Source organism: Podospora pseudoanserina, chromosome 1, assembly GCF_035222485.1.
Source record: "Podospora pseudoanserina strain CBS 124.78 chromosome 1, whole genome shotgun sequence".
NCBI lineage: Eukaryota > Fungi > Ascomycota > Sordariomycetes > Sordariales > Podosporaceae > Podospora > Podospora pseudoanserina.
The window spans coordinates 6016406-6033812 of NC_085920.1; the positions used below are offsets into that span (position 1 = coordinate 6016406).

The window sequence follows — 17407 nt, forward strand, 5'->3', positions numbered from 1 at the left end:
GTCCCATTCACTGCATGAGTCAGATAACAAGTCAAAAATAAAGTCCTGATATCATCATTATTATTCATCACCAACAACCAACAGCCAACCACCAACCCCAACATCAACTATCACGACTAAACACACACAACAAACAACAACAGCAAATAGATATCTCAGCAACACACGACCCCCCAGACACCACCACCACCAACAACAACAACCAAAATAAAAGACTTTAATTCACTGTTAAATATTCACCAACCAGTCCCAATCCCCATCCACACACCAAAAACTCCCCTACCATGGATTGATAACAATGCCCCATTTATAAAAAAAAGAAGCCATGCTCCCCAGTGCCAAAAAAAGTCGCGCCTGTTCTCTGCTAAATGCTAGAAATACCCCCATGTTCCCCCGGCACCCCATAAATAAGAGCAGTGAAGAAAGAAAGAAAGAAAGAAAGAAAGAAACAACAACATCATGTAACCTCCTCCCCATTCTCCTTCTTCTCCACCCCATTCCCATTCACCTGCGCAACAACAACCCTCATCTTCTCCAACAACTCGGGCATCCTGTACGGCTTCACCAAAACATCATCACACCCCGCCTCCTTCGCCTCCAAAATCTGCTCCATCCGCGCATTCGCACTCACAGCAATGATCGGTATCCTCCCCCCCTTGATCATCCCCTTCCGTTCCAGCTCCCGAATATGCCTCGTGCACGTCAGGCCATCCTGCACAGGCATCTCGATGTCCATCAGGATGACCGACAGGGAAAACTTCTTCTCTCTGCTGCTGCTCTCCTCCTCATCACTGCCCGAAAAAACAAACCGATCCGTCTTCCTCAACTTGTCCAGGCACTCCACCCCGTGATTGGCCACATCGACATTGAAACCCATGTTCACCAACCCTCGACGAGTAATAAGCTGATTGATCAGGTTATCCTCCACGACCAGAATCCCGCTGATCGTTGGCGGAGGGGTAGACAGGCTGTTGGTTGACGGAATAAAAGTAGTCGACAACCCTGACGGAAACAACGGCGGGGTGCTGACCTCGCTCCCTGTAGATGGGGTCATCGGACCAGGCCTCGAAACACTCCCCCCCGGAGTGATGACCGTCGATTCACTCGGCGAGCCCCCATTCGCCGCCCGTCTACTGGCCGAGTTGCCGATGCCGTTCACCTTCCCACTCAGCTTAAGAGCAGACATCTTGCTTGCCGCCAGCGCCGCCGCCTCGGCTTCTTGTCTCGCTTCCTCGCTGGGGATGGAAGCCTCGATGTAAAAGACAAACGTGCTGCCCACCCCCGGCTGGCTGGCAACACCTATCGCCCCGTTTTGAAGCTCCGTCAGCCGGCGGCTGATAAACAGCCCCAAACCTGACCCGCCGTACTTGACGTGGGTGCGACTGGAGGCTTGGACAAAGCGCTTGAAGAGGCTCTTCTTCTCCTCATCGGTAAGACCTTGTCCCGTGTCCTTGACCTCGAACATGACAAACACTGGTTTCCCGCGGGTGCGGGGAGCAGGATTGGACGGGTCATGTCCAAAGTAGTCCTCCTCCGACCGAGGGATAAACTGAACCTTACTAGAGCTCGCCGCCTCCGTCGGTCGGGTAAGACTGGCGCTGATGGCCACCGACACATTTCTCGTCGGTCCTGTCTTAGTGAACTTGAGAGCATTGGTAAGAAGATTGATGAGAACCTGCTTCAGCCTTGACGGATCAAAGTCCAGATACTTGATCCCGAGATCGCGGTAAGACTGGTCGACCACCATGCTCAGATTGATATCCACCCTGCGAGCCTCAATCTCAAACATTTTGAGCGCTTCTTGAACCATGAGAATCGGGTTGACCGTGATGGGCGTGATGGCAAGCAATTTCGAGTCGAGCTTCGACATGGTAAGAATATCGTCCACAATCCTCTTCTGATGCTGGGCACATCCGACAATGGTCTCGGCACTATCGATGCTGCTCTCGATGAGGCCAATCACATCTGTGCTGCAGTCCTCACTAATGTCTGTGTTCAGCGACAGCCCATCGCGAGACTCGGGTCTCGGAAGAGCCGCACAGGCTGCAGAGCCGCAAGGTGGGTTGCTGACCAGTTCCTGGACCCTCGCAAGCGTGGCGATGATGGCATCTGCGCAGTGGACGATCGCGCTTAGCGGATTCCGCATCTCGTGTGAAGTCATATCGATAAAGTTTTCCTGCTGTCGCTTCGACTCAATCGCCTCCTCCTTTCTCTTCTTCTCCATGTCAAGCTGCCACTTCTGCAATGAAACATCGCTCAGACAGCCCGTGAAGCTTTGGATCTGCCCCTCTGTCGTCCGCACCGGCATCAAAGTAGCCTGCACCCAACGGTTCGGCACGATGACCTTGTGGCCAGCCCCGTCGTCGGCCGTCCACGCCGTCTTCAAGCGAACCTCCACATTCTGCACCTTGTCCTGCCTCACCATCGTCTCAATCTTCTCGGTAATCTGCAGGTGATCCTCCTCACACACACAATCCTTCCAGGGCCGAAGCTCGACCTCGGACGGGTCAACCTTCTCGAGCCCGCACATCTCAAAGAAGACATTATTGGCCCCTAGTAGCTTCCCCTCCAGATCCATGTCATAAAGCCCAACCGTTGCAAACTCGGCCATCCTCTTCAAGTTCTCCGCCTGCTGAGCCCGTCTGACCGCCTCCTCAGCAGCCCTCTTGTGCGCAGTAACGTCCGTAAGGCAGGTCAATACCCTCAGAATGCTCCCATCCACCGCCCTCTCCGCCCTCGCGGCAGCAAGAACATGCCTCTCCTTCAAATCCTCCACCGACGACAGATCCAGCCCCGCCTTCTCAAAACTCGGCGACGTCCTCGTCAGCGGCGCCTCCAAATTGGCCTGCTGCTTCACCCTAAACTCAAACTCGACGTTGTTCACCGACTTGAGCCTGTCATACTGCGACACAAGCATCTGTCTGTCCTCCTCCACAATGCACGCCAAGAACCCAGAGCTCTTCACCGGACCCGTCCCAGGATACCCTGTAATCTTATACCAGGCATCATTGGCAAAAGTGATGTTTCCCTCCGGATCTCCAAAGCACATGCCCACCGGCACGAACTCAGCCACGGCTTCAAACATTTGAATCGACTCGTTTGCTTCCTTGGTCTGAACCGCAAGTTTCTCCTTGAGCATAGCCTGATCATACGCAGCTTGCTCAGCAGCGTTGCGGCCCCGTCTCGCTTCCTCCTCCAACAACACAATCGATGCCAGAGATGTCGCGAGCTTCTGGTTCAGTAACGAAATGTACTGCCTGTAATCGTTGTCGTACGGGCGCCGGGGATTCAGCCCCAGAAAGAGAAGGCCCATGACATTCTCCTTCTTGGTAGGTCGGACCGGACAGATGACGGCCGCTCGGCAGGGGTCGTCGTTGAATCCCCTCCACTGCAGACCCTCCAGCAGATGTGTTGGCAGACTCTCATCATGCGTCTGTAACAAGAGCGGGTGGGGTGCCTTGAGCGCTTCTCTGAAGGCTGCCGCAAGTCCGTCATCACTCATGCGCAAGCTGATCGTATGCGGAGCAATAGGATGCTCCTCGGGCACACCCAATGCCCCTTCCAACCGGCAAAGTTTGGAAGGTCCCAGGCTAGGAGAAGGGGGGACAGAAGAAGCTTCGGGGTCTTCGTCAACACTGTAGAGAATCGCCAGCGGAATGTCGTACTGAGGGTCAACCGCCTTGAGCTGCTCGATCGTCTTCTCCCAATAACTCTTGACGTCCCTCGCTGTGATCAAAACCTCGCCCAAATCAATCAGCATCTTCATCCGCCGTTCCCACAACCTCATACTCGTCGTCTCGGCCACGGCATGCATGAATCCCAAATACTCATTGTTTTCAACAACGGGGATAAGCGACCACTTGAGATACGTCTCCTCCTGCCAGTTCGGACCGCCCTCCACCTCGGCCTCGCGCTCAATAAAGAACCTCCACTCGTCCTCCACAACGCCCTTTTGCTTAAGGCTAAAGCTCCGCATCGTATCCTTGAGCATCTTTCCTGCCTCGTGCCAAGCGTCATCCACAGACATTCCCAGCATTTCCGGGTGCCGAGAACCGCACAGTTTGCTATAGGCTTCGTTATAAATCATAGTGTACTCCGGACCCCAATACAGTGCTATTGGCCGACTGTCGACGAGGATTTGGTTGAAGGTCTGCTCCAGTCTCGAAGACCAGCTCTTCTGAGGCCCAAGTGGGGTTGCGGCCCAGTTCACACTGTCGATTACATCTCCGAAAAACGGCTCCTCTGGAATTGCACGTCAGCCTATGTTCTGTATCAAAACAAAAAAGAACTTTTACCTGGGTCGATATCGGGCAGAATCCATCCTGGGTCTGAGGCGGACCGTTCCAGAGACAAAGACTGAACAGTTTCAGCGCGCAAAGCCAGCCGGTCTTTTGTAGTAGTCTGAACCACGGCAGATGTAGATTTAGTCCGGTTATCCAGCGCATGTACCGGTCGAGCCGGTGAGACCGGTGCGGAGGGGGGTCTTTCCGATGCTATCTCAATAATAGTATCCGTCTCCGCAAATTCAACAGGCGGCCTCGTGCGCCGAGGCGTCGGTTCCGCAATGCTTTTGTCTGGCCCAGGGCCAGGGGTCATCGACTCGACTCGTATTGTGGGCGGTACGGGCCTGGAGGGTGGTTTCGCCTGCTCGTTTGCGCCCACTACCACCATCTCTTCATTTACTACTGCTCTCGTCCAGTACGTGTCGGAGTAAGAAAGTGACGGCCCGGCGGTCGTTGCCGTCGAGCCGCCCGAGATCCATTCCCATAGAGGGGCATTGTCTTCCTTTGCGGCTGTTACAAGCTCGAGGAGGCCCGGGTGTTCCCCAAAGGCCGGGTTTGTGTAGACGACAGTGGGCGGGTGAGGGATGAGGGCGACAATGAACGAAGGTCTCGGGTCGGCCTCTAGCAGATCGATAATGCTCGTCTCCAAGAAAGAGGAGCGCATGGCTGTGTTCTCAAGGTCGGAAGTGGTGTGTAAGTGGCGGGTGGGATGCGGGTAAAGAGAATCAGCTTTCGCGATGGAAGGAGAAAAATGGACGGCCGTATGGGCGGATTGGCAGGGCGCAATGCATTATCTGTTGCTGACGTATGGTGTTGTTTTCCAATGCGACACGCGAGTGTAGAGGTTGGGGGAAGTCGCAACCAGAGATCAGGAAATCGAGGTTGACGTGCAACCCGAATCGAGTTTGCCAGGTGACCAACAGTGTGCGGCAAGGCGGGGGGGGGGGTTAGCTCAGCTGCTGTTGGTTAGGAGAGGGGAACAAAAGAGCGTTGAGCAGTTCAGAAGAAAGGCCTTCTTTCCATCCTTACACCAGTGTCCGTCTTTTCGGGCCGGCCTGGCTTGTTGACGAGAAATGTGAGGTGTGCTGAAGCAACAATCGTGGGGAGGTGGGATGTGGAGGACCGGTTTCCGTCGATCTTTGTTTCCAGACCGCGGCCGGTCGACATGGGACCTGGAACCGACGCTGAGTGGGCGCCTGGTTCGCCCGCCCCTCCGTCCGCCGCACATCTTCAGTGGGTGTTCAGCAGCGTAATCCGCTAACGTCTCCTTTGGGAGTGGTGGCACTTGGCAATATCACCAGACATTGCAGAATTTGTGGTCAGCATGCATCCAAAAATCCCGTCATTCCCAGAATTTTGCGGTTGACTGATGCCAGCAGCACTGGGTTACCAGGTCGACCCACCGAACTTTCTAGTGGAGATGCAACCGCTCCGTCTTTATCAGGACCCCTAACGGGCAAGACTTTGACAACACAGGCATTCCCATTCATCAGTATCCAACCAGGTGAAGCACCCGGCGCCGTCCTAGAATGTCGGCATCATTGGGGGGAAAACAGCCTCCTCCACCACGCTACACCCGACAGCGGGCAGCATTACCCGTCCCCATGGTGCTTGCCTGCGGAGGGCCAATGAGGGGTTCTACACACCACACTATTGTTATTCTGTGACATGCCCATCTCGATACGATAGGCCAACCCGACAATCCCATGCATGTCACTGTTAAATCTGCATCTTTGGGCCCCAATTGACAGCAATCACAGCGGGACCTTTCCGGCCCGGTCTGTCGAGCCATGTGTGAAGAGATGTGAACGAAGACAGCAAGGGTTCAGAGGAGGACACTTGTTAAATGGGGATCACCACTTCTGAAGACGCCCGGTGGCTTAATCGCATCTTCTTTCCTACATCAACTGCAAGGTGGTAGATGCCCCCGAGTTACCTGGTTGCCCTGGTCCAGCAATCAATGCTTGATTAAATAGGTAAGAGAGATAATGATGCTGCCCCTCATTCTCGGTGCATCTTTTTTTCTCACCACCCCGCAGCTGACCACGATGACGCCTTACCCCTGAAGAGCCTCTTGCAATGTCTTGCCAGTCAGACGTTTGAAAGCATCCAAATACCTCTCGCTGGTGGACTGAGCAATATCAGCAGGCATCTCAACACCATCCTTGCCCTTGAACCCCTCCTTGGTCAACCAATTTCTCAAAAACTGCTTGTCGAAGCTGTCCTGGTCCCGGCCAACCTCATATTCATCCGCAGGCCAGAAGCGCGAGCTGTCGGGGGTGAGAACCTCGTCAATGAGGACAATCTCATCTGTCTCCTCGTCCAGACCAAACTCAAACTTGGTGTCGGCAATGATGATCCCCCGCTCAGCCGCATAGGCCGCACCGGCCTTGTAGACCTTCAACGCCAGAGCCTCGATGCGTGCAGCGTACTTCTCTCCAACGATCTTGGCCGCCTGCTCGGGGGTGATGTTCTCGTCATGCTGGCCCAGCTCGGCCTTGGTGCTGGGGGTGTAGATGGGCTCCGGGAAGGGGGAGCATTGCTGGAGGCCGGCAGGCACGGCCAGTCCGTGTACCGTGCCCGACTTCTTGTACTCGTTCCACGCGCTTCCCGTGATGTAGCCACGCACAATAGCCTCGACAGGGAATACCTTGAGCTTGCGAACCTGCATGCTGCGGCCGCGCACCAGCTCCTTGTCGGCATCGCCGAGGTTGGCAGGAGGGTCCAGGGTGATGAAGTGAGTCTTGAGATCCGGGATCCGCTCCTGGAGTACCTTGAACCAGTGGGCCGAGATGTTGGTGAGAACAGCGCCCTTGAGGGGCACCCCGTTGGCCATGATGACGTCGTAGGCTGAGATGCGGTCCGTTGTTACGAACAACAGCGTCTTATCGTCGACATTGTAAAGATCCCGCACCTTGCCGCTGGCAAGCTTGGCCAGGGAGCTGAGCTCAATGTTTGTCACCACTGGGATCGACATGCTGTACTGTGTGATGTTGTCTGATGACTGCTGCTGTGGTGGTGACTCGAACCCTGTTTTTTCAATGTAGTGTAAAGTTGCGAGTGAGTAAGTCAGTAACTTCTTTGCCCAATCAGACCAGCGAAAATGTGTGTGTGTTATGCCCCAATCCGATGTTCGGTGCGGTGTTTTTTCTGATTAACCGGGCCCGGTCTTAGAGCAGAGGTGGTGGAAGGTGGGGCCGAGCCGGCACCTCCCGCACGCACATATCGGATCACTACCGGTGCTGGCCAATCTGTAGTCTTCATGTCTGATGATCCGGTATCTGTTCTTCTGATGCTACTCTTGAGTCTTTGGATTTCTCGATGAAACCTTCGTCGTGGATCTACCTTTCCCTTGACATGTGACTTTGTAGTAGCACCTGCAATTAGCTTTGCGCTTTGCTCAGGCCGACGGTTACCGAGACTGACTTACATGCGGAAAGACTATCCTGCGTACTCCACAAACTTCACGTGATATCTGGTAAATTATATGTACAGTAGAGACACAGAATTATCCCTTACGTCAAGACACAAGTAAAATGGATGACAAGCCCCCAAGAACTGCATCGCTCGGTTTTGCCCTCAGGTGAGCGGATTTCGGCAGACATATGTTGGCCGAGAGTTGGGCCAAGTTGCTGGGCCTGAGCTGGGCAACTTGGCGACGTCAAGCAAGACGGTGAAAGGAGCAATCGACCGGAAACTCCCACAAAATAGTCGAGGTGAAGACGGACATCGGGAAATTTGAATTGCGACAGCCTGGATTCTTCTAGCGCCGTCAGTGCCGAACACCCGAGTGACGGAATATCTCAACGGCACTCGTCGTTCCCCCAAATGGACGACAGCCCTCCCTCAGCTTGCTCAAGAAAGGCATCGTCAAATTGTCAGATATGCATGTTCTGCGCGGTGCGTCCAACACCGCCCCTAACATTCGCTAATTTGTCGGTATTTGCTGCTTTCGCATGCGGCTCCCACCACCCTACTACTCCGTATTGACAGGGTATCTCAAACTGAAAAGTAATTGTAGTGACCGTTGAATGAGAAGACCCACCTGTCCGAGATATCATGGGACGCCCAGCAAGCCTCCCAAGATCCCAAGAGCCGCTTGGGCTTGGCATCTCGTACATTTTCCACGAGTGAACCGGGAGCGCAAACGCGAGATCAGGTCTTGTTGGGCACAGATTTGCGACCATGCGGAATCCTCTCGGGAAGAGGCGTTAGAGCTTGTCGGATGGCCGCGGTGCCCAAGATTGCCCAGGCCGTGAACCAGAGGAGCGCCCATGGCATTCCCCAAACGAGCACCTGCGACAGTGCTGATCGGTCTCGGCGCCAAGGACAAATACAGCGTGGATTGGTCTTTGCGTGAACGAGGGGTCCTGCCCAGAACAACGCCCAGACCAGTCCAAGACTTGGGACGCCGCGCAACGCCAAGGGCTGAGAGGGAATCAAGGACATTTAAAATGGCGACGGAACCCCAAGGGCGAGAAGCATCACCGGTTCCGTCCAGTGTTGCTTCAAGCTCGTGTATCTGTTTTGGTTCCTCACTGGTATGTTTCTCCCCCGTCTCTCCACGATGGATTCAGACATTGTCGATGCTCTCCAGACTGCCATTTCCTCTTGACGTGACTGACATACGATAGAAACACCTCCGAGCCAAGCGCATATATCACCCATTGCCAGCGGCGCGAAGTCTCGGCGATATCTCCGACATGCCTTGACGTTCATCGAGCTCCCCTTTCCAGCCAAACCGCCTCGAGGCCTCCATTCGATCTTCTTCCCAGTCCCAGCCGTCTGGACGGCCTGGATTGCAACACGAAAGCTTTCAGCAACTGGCTCAGGGGTCGAGCCCCTGAACGACTTCCCCCTACGATCAGGCCGAATTCGAGCCTAGAAGCCACCCGAAATGCAATTGGTTGCTGCTTCCGTGTTGGCTCTGGCATCGGGAGTTTTCGCGCAAAATGTCGTCCAGTTCAATGTCTCGAGAGGCGTGCCAGGAGTGCACTTGGGTTCCATACCCGTGCTGGGCAAAAGGGCCGCCACCCATTCGGAACGGCTGATCAACTTCATGGCAGGCGGGGGGTACTATGCGCGCGTCAGTCTTGGGACACCACCGCAGGTCATTACCATGCTGCTGGACACGGGCAGCAGCGACGCTTGGGTCCTGAGCCACAAAGCCGACCTCTGCATTGATGACGATCTCCAACAAGAGACTCAGTTAATATGCGTCGACACGTTCAACCCCAGCAAATCCTCCACCCACAAGGTGATCGACCCCCGAGGCTTTCAAATCAAGTATCTTGACGGCGGCATAGCCTCCGGGGGCTGGATGCAAGACGATTTTACCATTGGTGGCACGACGATCAAATCCCTCCAGCTAGCCTATGTGACCAAAGCCAAACGCAACACAGGAATCCTTGGGTTAGGTTTCGCCGCCAGCGAGAAAGCTGCAACCATATACCCCAACATCATCGACCAGCTCGCCAACCAGAACCTCATCTCGTCCAAAGTCTTCTCCCTCTACCTCAACGATCGCCGCACCGACGCGGGCTCCATCCTCTTTGGTGGTATCGATACGGACAAGTTCATCGGCCCTCTCCAAATCATCCCCTTACTGGCCACAAACGGGACGTACACCTCCTTCGAGATCGACTTCTCCTCGTTAGCAGTCACCCTCCCCAACTCCACCACTCTCGACATGAAAACCTCCATGCTCAACCACGCCGCCCCAGCAGTCCTCGACTCGGGCACCACACTCTCATACCTCCCGGACGACATGGTCGATATCCTCATCGGAAACCTGGACACGTTTTTCGACCCAGAACTAGACATGCTCCTCATCAACTGCGCCTACCTCACCTCTTCCTCCCCTTCCCTCTCCTTCCAATTCTACTTTCTCAACTCCACAGCCTCAATCCGCGTCCCGGTGTGGGAAATGGTCCTCGACGTTTTGTCGCCATCTTACGTCCCCCCAGATAACGCCCCCTTCAAAAACGCCTGCCTATTCGGTATCCAATCCACCGAAATCTTTGAGACGACCGGCACGGTCAAGCAACCCAACTTCACCCTCCTAGGCGACACTTTCCTCCGATCAGCATACGTGGTTTTTGACCTGGGGAATTACGAAGTGGGCATGGGGCAGGCGAACTTGAATTCGAGCAGCTCGAGGATCATTGAGCTGAAGGAAGGGGAAGGCAAGAATGCCACGGAGACGGAGACTGCGACGAAAACAAAGGGGTTGCCCGAGGTGACGGGGGTGTTGGCGCAGCAGACTACTTTTACACCTACTACGGGGCCGGTCATGACGTTGGTTACTACCAAGAATAATGCCGCCGTCAAACTTGGGATGACGGGAGTGGGAGAGATGATGGGGGTTGTGGGAATCACGAGTTTGATGGCGGTTTTGGGGGGAGTGTTTATGGCACTTTGAAAGATTTGATATATATATATATATCATTCAAGAGGCGGGCTTGCTTGATTTTGTACATGTAATGGGGGGAAACAAAAAGGTACATATACTTTCCTCTATACATTTTTTACACACTAGATATCCGTACACGACACATGATCGTTCTAGCTCTTCCTTCTCCTCTTCAAACGGTGGGGAGCACTACATAGATAAACAAATTAATTCAAAAACAAGTCAAATACCCCTTGCTTTCTACTAACAAGTTGTTTGCTAGTCAGATGATCGGCCATGCAACCAACATAACGCATCACATTCATAACGACACAATTGAGACTCAAATCTCACAAGGCAGGATCTGTCAGCCCACCCTATCTACTATGATCGCTGCCAGAGTGATCTGGTCTAACATCAATGACAGTTCCTAGTAGTTTAGCAAAAGGTTCTCCCCAGAAATCCCTCAGGCTTCTCACCCAAGTGCACAGAAAAAAGGTTGTCCGACTTCCATGGCTGGAAAACCTTCCCCCAACCCTCCTGCCAACCAAACAACAATTCCCATTTTACAAAACATTCGTTCGTTCCTTGCAAACGCGTAGTTACAACTTCAGAAATCCAACCTAGTAATTCTTGTGCGAGATGCTGACAGCACGAGCCCAAAAGTCATCGGCGGAGGCGAGTCTAAGCGCCGCATCTTCGGAGGGCCGTGTTCTGGGGACCACGAAAGTGTTGGCCTGGGGCGTGGAGGCGGGATCAGTCTCAACCTTTGGCTCTCCCGAGGTGTCCTCCAGCTGGTCCCTAATCGCTCTCTGGGGGGACTTCTGTACGGAAGAGAGAGTTGTCGGCGGGACAGGAGATCTGGGAGGTGTCGGGTTGTTGACTGCCAGTGCTTCAACAGTCGTAGACCTGGCAGGCTGGACGACACTGGGAGGAGGTGGGCCAGGAGAAATGATAGCGGACAAACGACTGTCAGCAGACGCATCCATCCGTGAGAGAGCAATCTTCATGGCGTCCTGGAGGATCTGCGCAAAGACTTCCTTGACCTCATCAGGTTTGGTAAGCACCTTATCTGCTACCTCTTGGACAATTGCCGTGTAGCCGGAAAACGGCGTGTCCGGGGTGTATGACGATGGGGCCTTTGTCGACACAGGCTCCGAAGCTGACGCCATGGTAGGCTCGACAACAGTGGTGACAGGAGACTTGCGCACCGGGGATCTGGGAGTCTGAACTTCGGGAGCCGGAGTCGCGGCGGGAGGCTGGTGAATGCTGATCAGGGGTTTGTGATGCTGAAAAGCTGGTTCGATAACAGTCGTCTCCTTTTCCTTGTTAAATTTGGCTTCGTTGAGGAGAGCCTGTTGCAACGCAAACTCATCAGCGCTCTCCTCAGCTGGAAACACCACACCGTCACGTCCGACATTGACCTGCGCCTGCTGAATTGGATAAACTGGGGATTGGTTCTGTTTCTCAAACCAAAGAGATGGCGATTCCTCAACCTTGGCCACTTCCTTACCCTTGCCCTTGTCGGCATAGACCGGAGCAACTGGGCTCGGGAAAAAGACCTCGAGGGACGGGCTGCTGGTATCAGTCGCCCCCAGGATTTTCATGTTACGACTATCGCCGAAACCAATGGCGGCAAGCCAGCGAGAGCTGGCCTTGAGGACGTCTTTGTCTTGCAGAAGCAAGCCGAGTTGCAAATCCTTGACTTGGGTAATAAAGTCCGTAACACTGCTGTTGACGAAAATTTTCACGTTGGCAGTATCGGTGCCATCATTCGCAAACTTCATGGCAATGCAAGCCGAGAGCCAGCGCGATGCACGCAAAAATCGCACAACTTTGTAGCCATGTCGTCTCTCTCTAGGACGAACGGCGACTTGATCAAACAGGTTGTGCGCTTCGCCAACGCCGCAGCATGCCTCTTGTAAAAGGCGTCATCCTGATCGTAGCCGTCGTTCCAGTAACGGCACTTCAGATTGCCAGGCATCGGTAGATGCAGTGCCTTGGCAACACAGTGAGCCAGTTTCATGGAGGAGGCTCGATAATCGAGTGCATCGAAAACTTGCTTGAAGTGGTCATCGTCAGGGTTGGGGTGCTCCGTGCAGCTGCGGTACAGCTCCTGCGTCATTCCGGCTGTCTTCTTGTTCCAGTCGCCGGGACAGGTGCTGAGCTCAATGTCAATGAGGTAGCACAAGTGAAAGAGCTGCGAGCTGCGTTCTCCTCCGAACGCTTCTCCGAAAAACTCCACGCGCCGGACAGCCTCGTAAAGAGGGCGATCCATGAACCTCGGGCCCCAGTCTTTCAGTGGCACACCGATTCTGGGGGCGAGAATCTCCCAAGGGTCGGGCCCATTCACCACGGCTGTGTGGCGGCTAGCGAAAGGCGAGAATCCGTGCTCCAAGATTTCGTGAACTCGGCCCTGGAGGTGATGTAGAAAGATCTTCTGTTCCACGGTGGGAGAAAGCGGCATGAGGTCGTCATACCGTGCGATGTCTTGATGCTCTCGGGCTAACAGAGGCGACTGACGGCTGGTAAAGACTTTTATGAATGTGTCCGCAAAAGCTCCTCCCAAAGATCTCGCAATCAACTCCATGGCCTTGGTGGCGGAACATCTCGACGGCCCCATGAGACTAGGCCGGCAGTTCCAACCCCCAGTAAACGCAGAAGGGGTCAACAAGGTGACGGGAAGATTGGGGTTTCCCGTGGCTTCCGCGATAGTTCTACAGATTTCTTCTGTAGTCAATAATTTCTTCTCGCCGAAGTCAATGCAAATATCATGCTCGGGAGTGACAGGCGTGAACATGAAAATAACCAAGGGGACGTTCTTGGAGGCAGCAGACTTGGCACTTTCGCCAATCTGCGTGAGAAGAACGTTGAGAAATCCGGCATTGTCGGCTGGAACAGTGGTAATCTGATCACCATTGGGGCCAAAGATTTTTCCGCGCACAGGGCTCCCAGGACCTGCATCCAGTTTGGTGGAAACATTCTCAAGGAAGCAGTGCAAATCGAGAGAGCTCAGCCAAGTCTGTTTTGGACATATCAGTACTCGACACTAGTCATCGAATCATCAGAAGCAAATGTCATCAACGTACATGATCACTTGGGCGACCAAGACCATAGCAGCCGACTTTATAGGCAAGAAAGTCGGCAACTATCCAGCCGTATTTGTCAGCTTTGGCGTAATTGTCGGCAACACCGCAGACGCCGAGAATCTCGGTGTTTTTGCTGATGGGGAAGTCAGGAGGCGCATGGAGAATGAGCTGAACCTCGGACATGGCCGCCAATGGGTCGGTCACGTAAGGGCCCAAGGATCCCATCTCGCCTGATAATAGTGTCAGTCACGTTATATGAAGCAGAAAGTCGGATGGAAGCCGAAATGAACGGAAATATACGGCTCACAATTGACTGGCTCTTGGCCGTCAACTCTAAAACAGTAGAGGTCGCAGAATGCGATGGGAAGAGAGAAAGAAGGGGGTTTTTCGAGAGACGATGGTGCCCACCAGTGGTAGGGTTACTGTTTGGGTTCTCTCTGCCAAGTGTCTGGATTAGGGAGAAGGGAATGTGAATCGATTGTGCAGTTTGAGCAGGTGGCACTGTCCTGAATTGTGGCAGTGGGAAGTGGAAGGGAGAAGGCGGGGCGAGGAAGAGAAGAAGGTCAGTGGAGAGAGGGGAAGCCGAGAGTAGAAGAGGGAAGGAGCTGGGGACTGAAGTCGCAAAGCAGCTGAGGGTTGTAGTGGGAGTAAGAAGGCAGGTGCAACCAGGCTGGTTTTCACCTTGACGACAGCAATATCAGCGGGGTTATTTTAGACAGGACTTCGGGAAGGTACGGGACCAGGGCAAGCCGTTCATTATGGCAGGTACCTTGGAGGACAGGCAGACACAGAGTTTGTTTGCAACATACCTAACCTTAACCTAAAGTGTACATGAAAACCTTCATCATGGAGTTACCTAGAACTTGCCAAGTTGTTTGCACATGGTAAGCATGGAGACAAGCCACAAGGCTAACATAGTTCATCGACAACAAACGAGAGCTGCGGTCTGCACATACACAATTGCATCTACAGCGGTAGCATGCGTCAAGCATCCATCAGATGACATTGACGAACACTGACAAGTAGACTCAGACCTCGATGTCCAGGACATAACCTTTTTCAATCCTGATACCTGTGTCCATCTGGTCAAACTTCGTTTTTACTACAAAAGATCAAGAGAGTCTTCAATTTGGTCTGAAACGGGCGGAAAGAAAGAAAGATGCCCAGCACTGAAGACGGAATGCACTCCAAGGTCGTTCACTTGTTCACTGTATTCAGAGTCATTCACACATGGGTTAAGTTGTTGGCCGATAGATTGCATATTGTGACGGAGCTCACAGATACTCAAAAACACCGGCTTGGGCACTAGACTCTATGAATGACCGACTTACTGAGCCTCAATCTCAATCCTTATACTATGTTCTCTCCGAAATCCTCTTCGATAATTGTAGTCTAGAACTTCGGATGTCTTTCCGAGACACAAGGGAAGTTCGGGACTGGTCCCCGATCGACGAACCCTGGATCGCCAAGATGAATCTAACTGATGACCACCCTCCAATCAAAGGTCACGAAAGCAGTGGCGTTATCGGCTGGGTCTTGGCAAGTGGAAGGAAGCTCAACAACCTCGCATCGTCTGGTGAAATGATAGAATTCAGAAACATCATTGCGTCTTATTATATCTCGCACACCTCAGGGTTGACTGCCTGTGAGAGGGTATAGTTTCGTGTTTCTGGTGACTATACTGGAAAGACGGAGAACATTGCTTCGTTTAGTCCCGCATTTTCTCATCCTCCAGATTCCCCACAGTCACCCCGCATTACGCTCTCTAGAGCTTTGAGCTTACGACTATCAAAGGAAGTCTTGTCATTGAGCTCAGTGAGACATTCTCACCACCGAGCCTCCCCAATGGCGTCTCCAACCGAGGACCTCTCCCACATCCCCCTGGAAACCCGATCCATCATCACCACCGAATCCTCAGATGGCATCCCCTTCCCCGCCTCCCCCATCCCTCACACCCACCGCACCTGGGCTCGGACCTTCAGCTCTCGCCCTGAAGTCTACCTCCAGCCTTCCACCCTCCCTCAAATAACCAAAATCACCAACCTTGCTCGCCGCTGCCGTCGCCGTCTGGTTGTTGTCGGATCTGGGCACTCCCCTTCGAACCTCACATGCACCTCCTCTTGGATGGTCAACCTGGACAAATACTCTCGTGTCCTCTCGATTGACCCCACCACCGGCATTTGTGTGCTCCAATCCGGCATCAGACTATGGCAGCTCAGCGAGGCCCTCAACAAGGAAGGCCTCGCCCTCCCCAGCATGGGAAGCATCAACGAGCAGTCCATCGCCGGCGCCATCTCTACTGGTACTCACGGCAGCTCCCTCAAGCACGGCCTGATTTCCGAAGGAGTGGAATCCCTCAAGATTGTCCTCGCCAACGGTGAAGAAGTCTTCTGCTCACCAACAGAGAGATCGGATCTCTTCCGCGCTGCCTTGCTCAGCTTGGGAGCCATCGGCATCGTCACCGAGGTGACATTCAGAGCGGTCAAGGCGTTCAGTTTGGCATGGGAGCAATCGATTGACTCCGACAGCAAGCTGTTTGCCGAGTGGGAGTCCAAACTTTGGAAACAATCCGAGTTTGTCAGGGTGTGGTGGTTCCCCTACATGAGAAGGGCGGTAGTTTGGAAGGCGGACAAGGTGGATGAGAATGATTTGGACACGGGGGTGGTGAAGAACTATGATCCGCCCACGAGCTTTCAGGACAGCAAGATTGGGTATTTTGTCTACCACAACTTGCTGGCGTTGGCGAGGTGGTTCCCTAGGATTACTCCGTGGGTGGAGTGGTTTGTGTTTGGGCTGCAGTATGGGTTTGGGAATGGGGAGACGACAACTACGCGGGCGGTGCAGCCGAGTTACAAGGCTTTCTTGTTGAACTGTCTGTACAGTCAGTTTGTGAATGAGTGGGCTATTCCGCTTGCGAAGGGACCGGAGGCGCTGCAGAGATTGGCGGCTTGGTTGCATAGACTGCAGCCCGGGGATGAGGGGTATGTTGAGCATAAGATTCCTTTCAGTGCGGAGGGTCTCTGGGTGCACAGTCCAGTTGAGGTCAGGGTCAGCGATACCACTGTCAAGACCAGCGGCGAAAGGGGAAACAGGCCTTGGTTGGATATCACTCCTGAGGATGGACCGGCGTTGTATCTCAACGCGACGATGTACCGACCTTACCACAAGGACCCAAGCTACAATGCGACGGAAAGGTACTACGAGGCTTTCGAGTGGTTGATGAGAGACCTGGGCGGAAAGCCACATTGGGCAAAGACATTTGCTGTCACGCCGGACGAGTTTGCGAGCAAGCAGTGGTATGGTGAGAATTTCCACCAGTTCAGGAAGGTGAGAGATGAGGTCGACCCTCTGGGCATGTTCGTTGGACCATGGCAGCGCAAGTTCTTGCTGGGAGAGCCGGCGGAGGAGAAGGATAGGCTTGCTTTGGAAGAAGTTGGGTTTGAGCAGAAGCCTGCGAAGGAGGGTGGTTATGTTGTGACGGGGCACCAAAATGTGGTTGTCGCATGAGTGTTTGTGTTAGAGGCAGATAACACGGAGTTTGGCTCGCTACATTAAATGACGTAGTCGCTGGAGCTTCAATCGACATATCAAAGAAATCGTGGTCTCTTCTTCAAAGTGAAGCTATCCCAGTGTTTGAGGCACAG

General features: G+C 53.6%; 5 protein-coding genes across 5 annotated transcripts; 2 read left to right on the forward strand and 3 right to left on the reverse strand.

Annotated features, from left to right (window-relative positions):
* Window positions 1-457: 457 nt before the first annotated feature.
* On the reverse strand, window positions 458-4947 carry QC764_117090 (uncharacterized protein; the record flags this gene model as incomplete). Its single annotated transcript, XM_062942966.1, has 2 exons — window positions 458-4224; window positions 4296-4947. The coding sequence occupies 2 exons, from the start codon at window positions 4945-4947 to the stop codon at window positions 458-460; spliced, it is 4419 nt and encodes a 1472-aa protein (XP_062806014.1).
* A 1392-nt stretch (window positions 4948-6339) lies between these two features.
* Window positions 6340-7260, reverse strand: ADE1 (Bifunctional purine biosynthetic protein ade1; the record flags this gene model as incomplete). The annotated part of the gene is made up of 1 exon (XM_062942967.1): window positions 6340-7260. The coding sequence occupies one exon, from the start codon at window positions 7258-7260 to the stop codon at window positions 6340-6342; it is 921 nt and encodes a 306-aa protein (XP_062806015.1).
* Window positions 7261-9180: 1920 nt separating this feature from the next.
* Window positions 9181-10704, forward strand: QC764_117110 (uncharacterized protein; the record flags this gene model as incomplete). Its single annotated transcript, XM_062942968.1, has 1 exon — window positions 9181-10704. The coding sequence occupies one exon, from the start codon at window positions 9181-9183 to the stop codon at window positions 10702-10704; it is 1524 nt and encodes a 507-aa protein (XP_062806016.1).
* A 593-nt stretch (window positions 10705-11297) lies between these two features.
* Window positions 11298-14439, reverse strand: QC764_117120 (uncharacterized protein; the record flags this gene model as incomplete). Its single annotated transcript, XM_062942969.1, is given in 3 exon segments — window positions 11298-12531; window positions 12543-13696; window positions 13764-14439. 3 exon segments carry the CDS (start codon window positions 13986-13988, stop codon window positions 11298-11300), a joined length of 2613 nt encoding a protein of 870 aa, XP_062806017.1. The 5' UTR covers window positions 13989-14439.
* Window positions 14440-15608: 1169 nt separating this feature from the next.
* On the forward strand, window positions 15609-17270 carry ALO1 (D-arabinono-1,4-lactone oxidase; the record flags this gene model as incomplete). The annotated part of the gene is made up of 1 exon (XM_062942970.1): window positions 15609-17270. The coding sequence occupies one exon, from the start codon at window positions 15609-15611 to the stop codon at window positions 17268-17270; it is 1662 nt and encodes a 553-aa protein (XP_062806018.1).
* Between the last annotated feature and the right edge of the window lie 137 nt (window positions 17271-17407).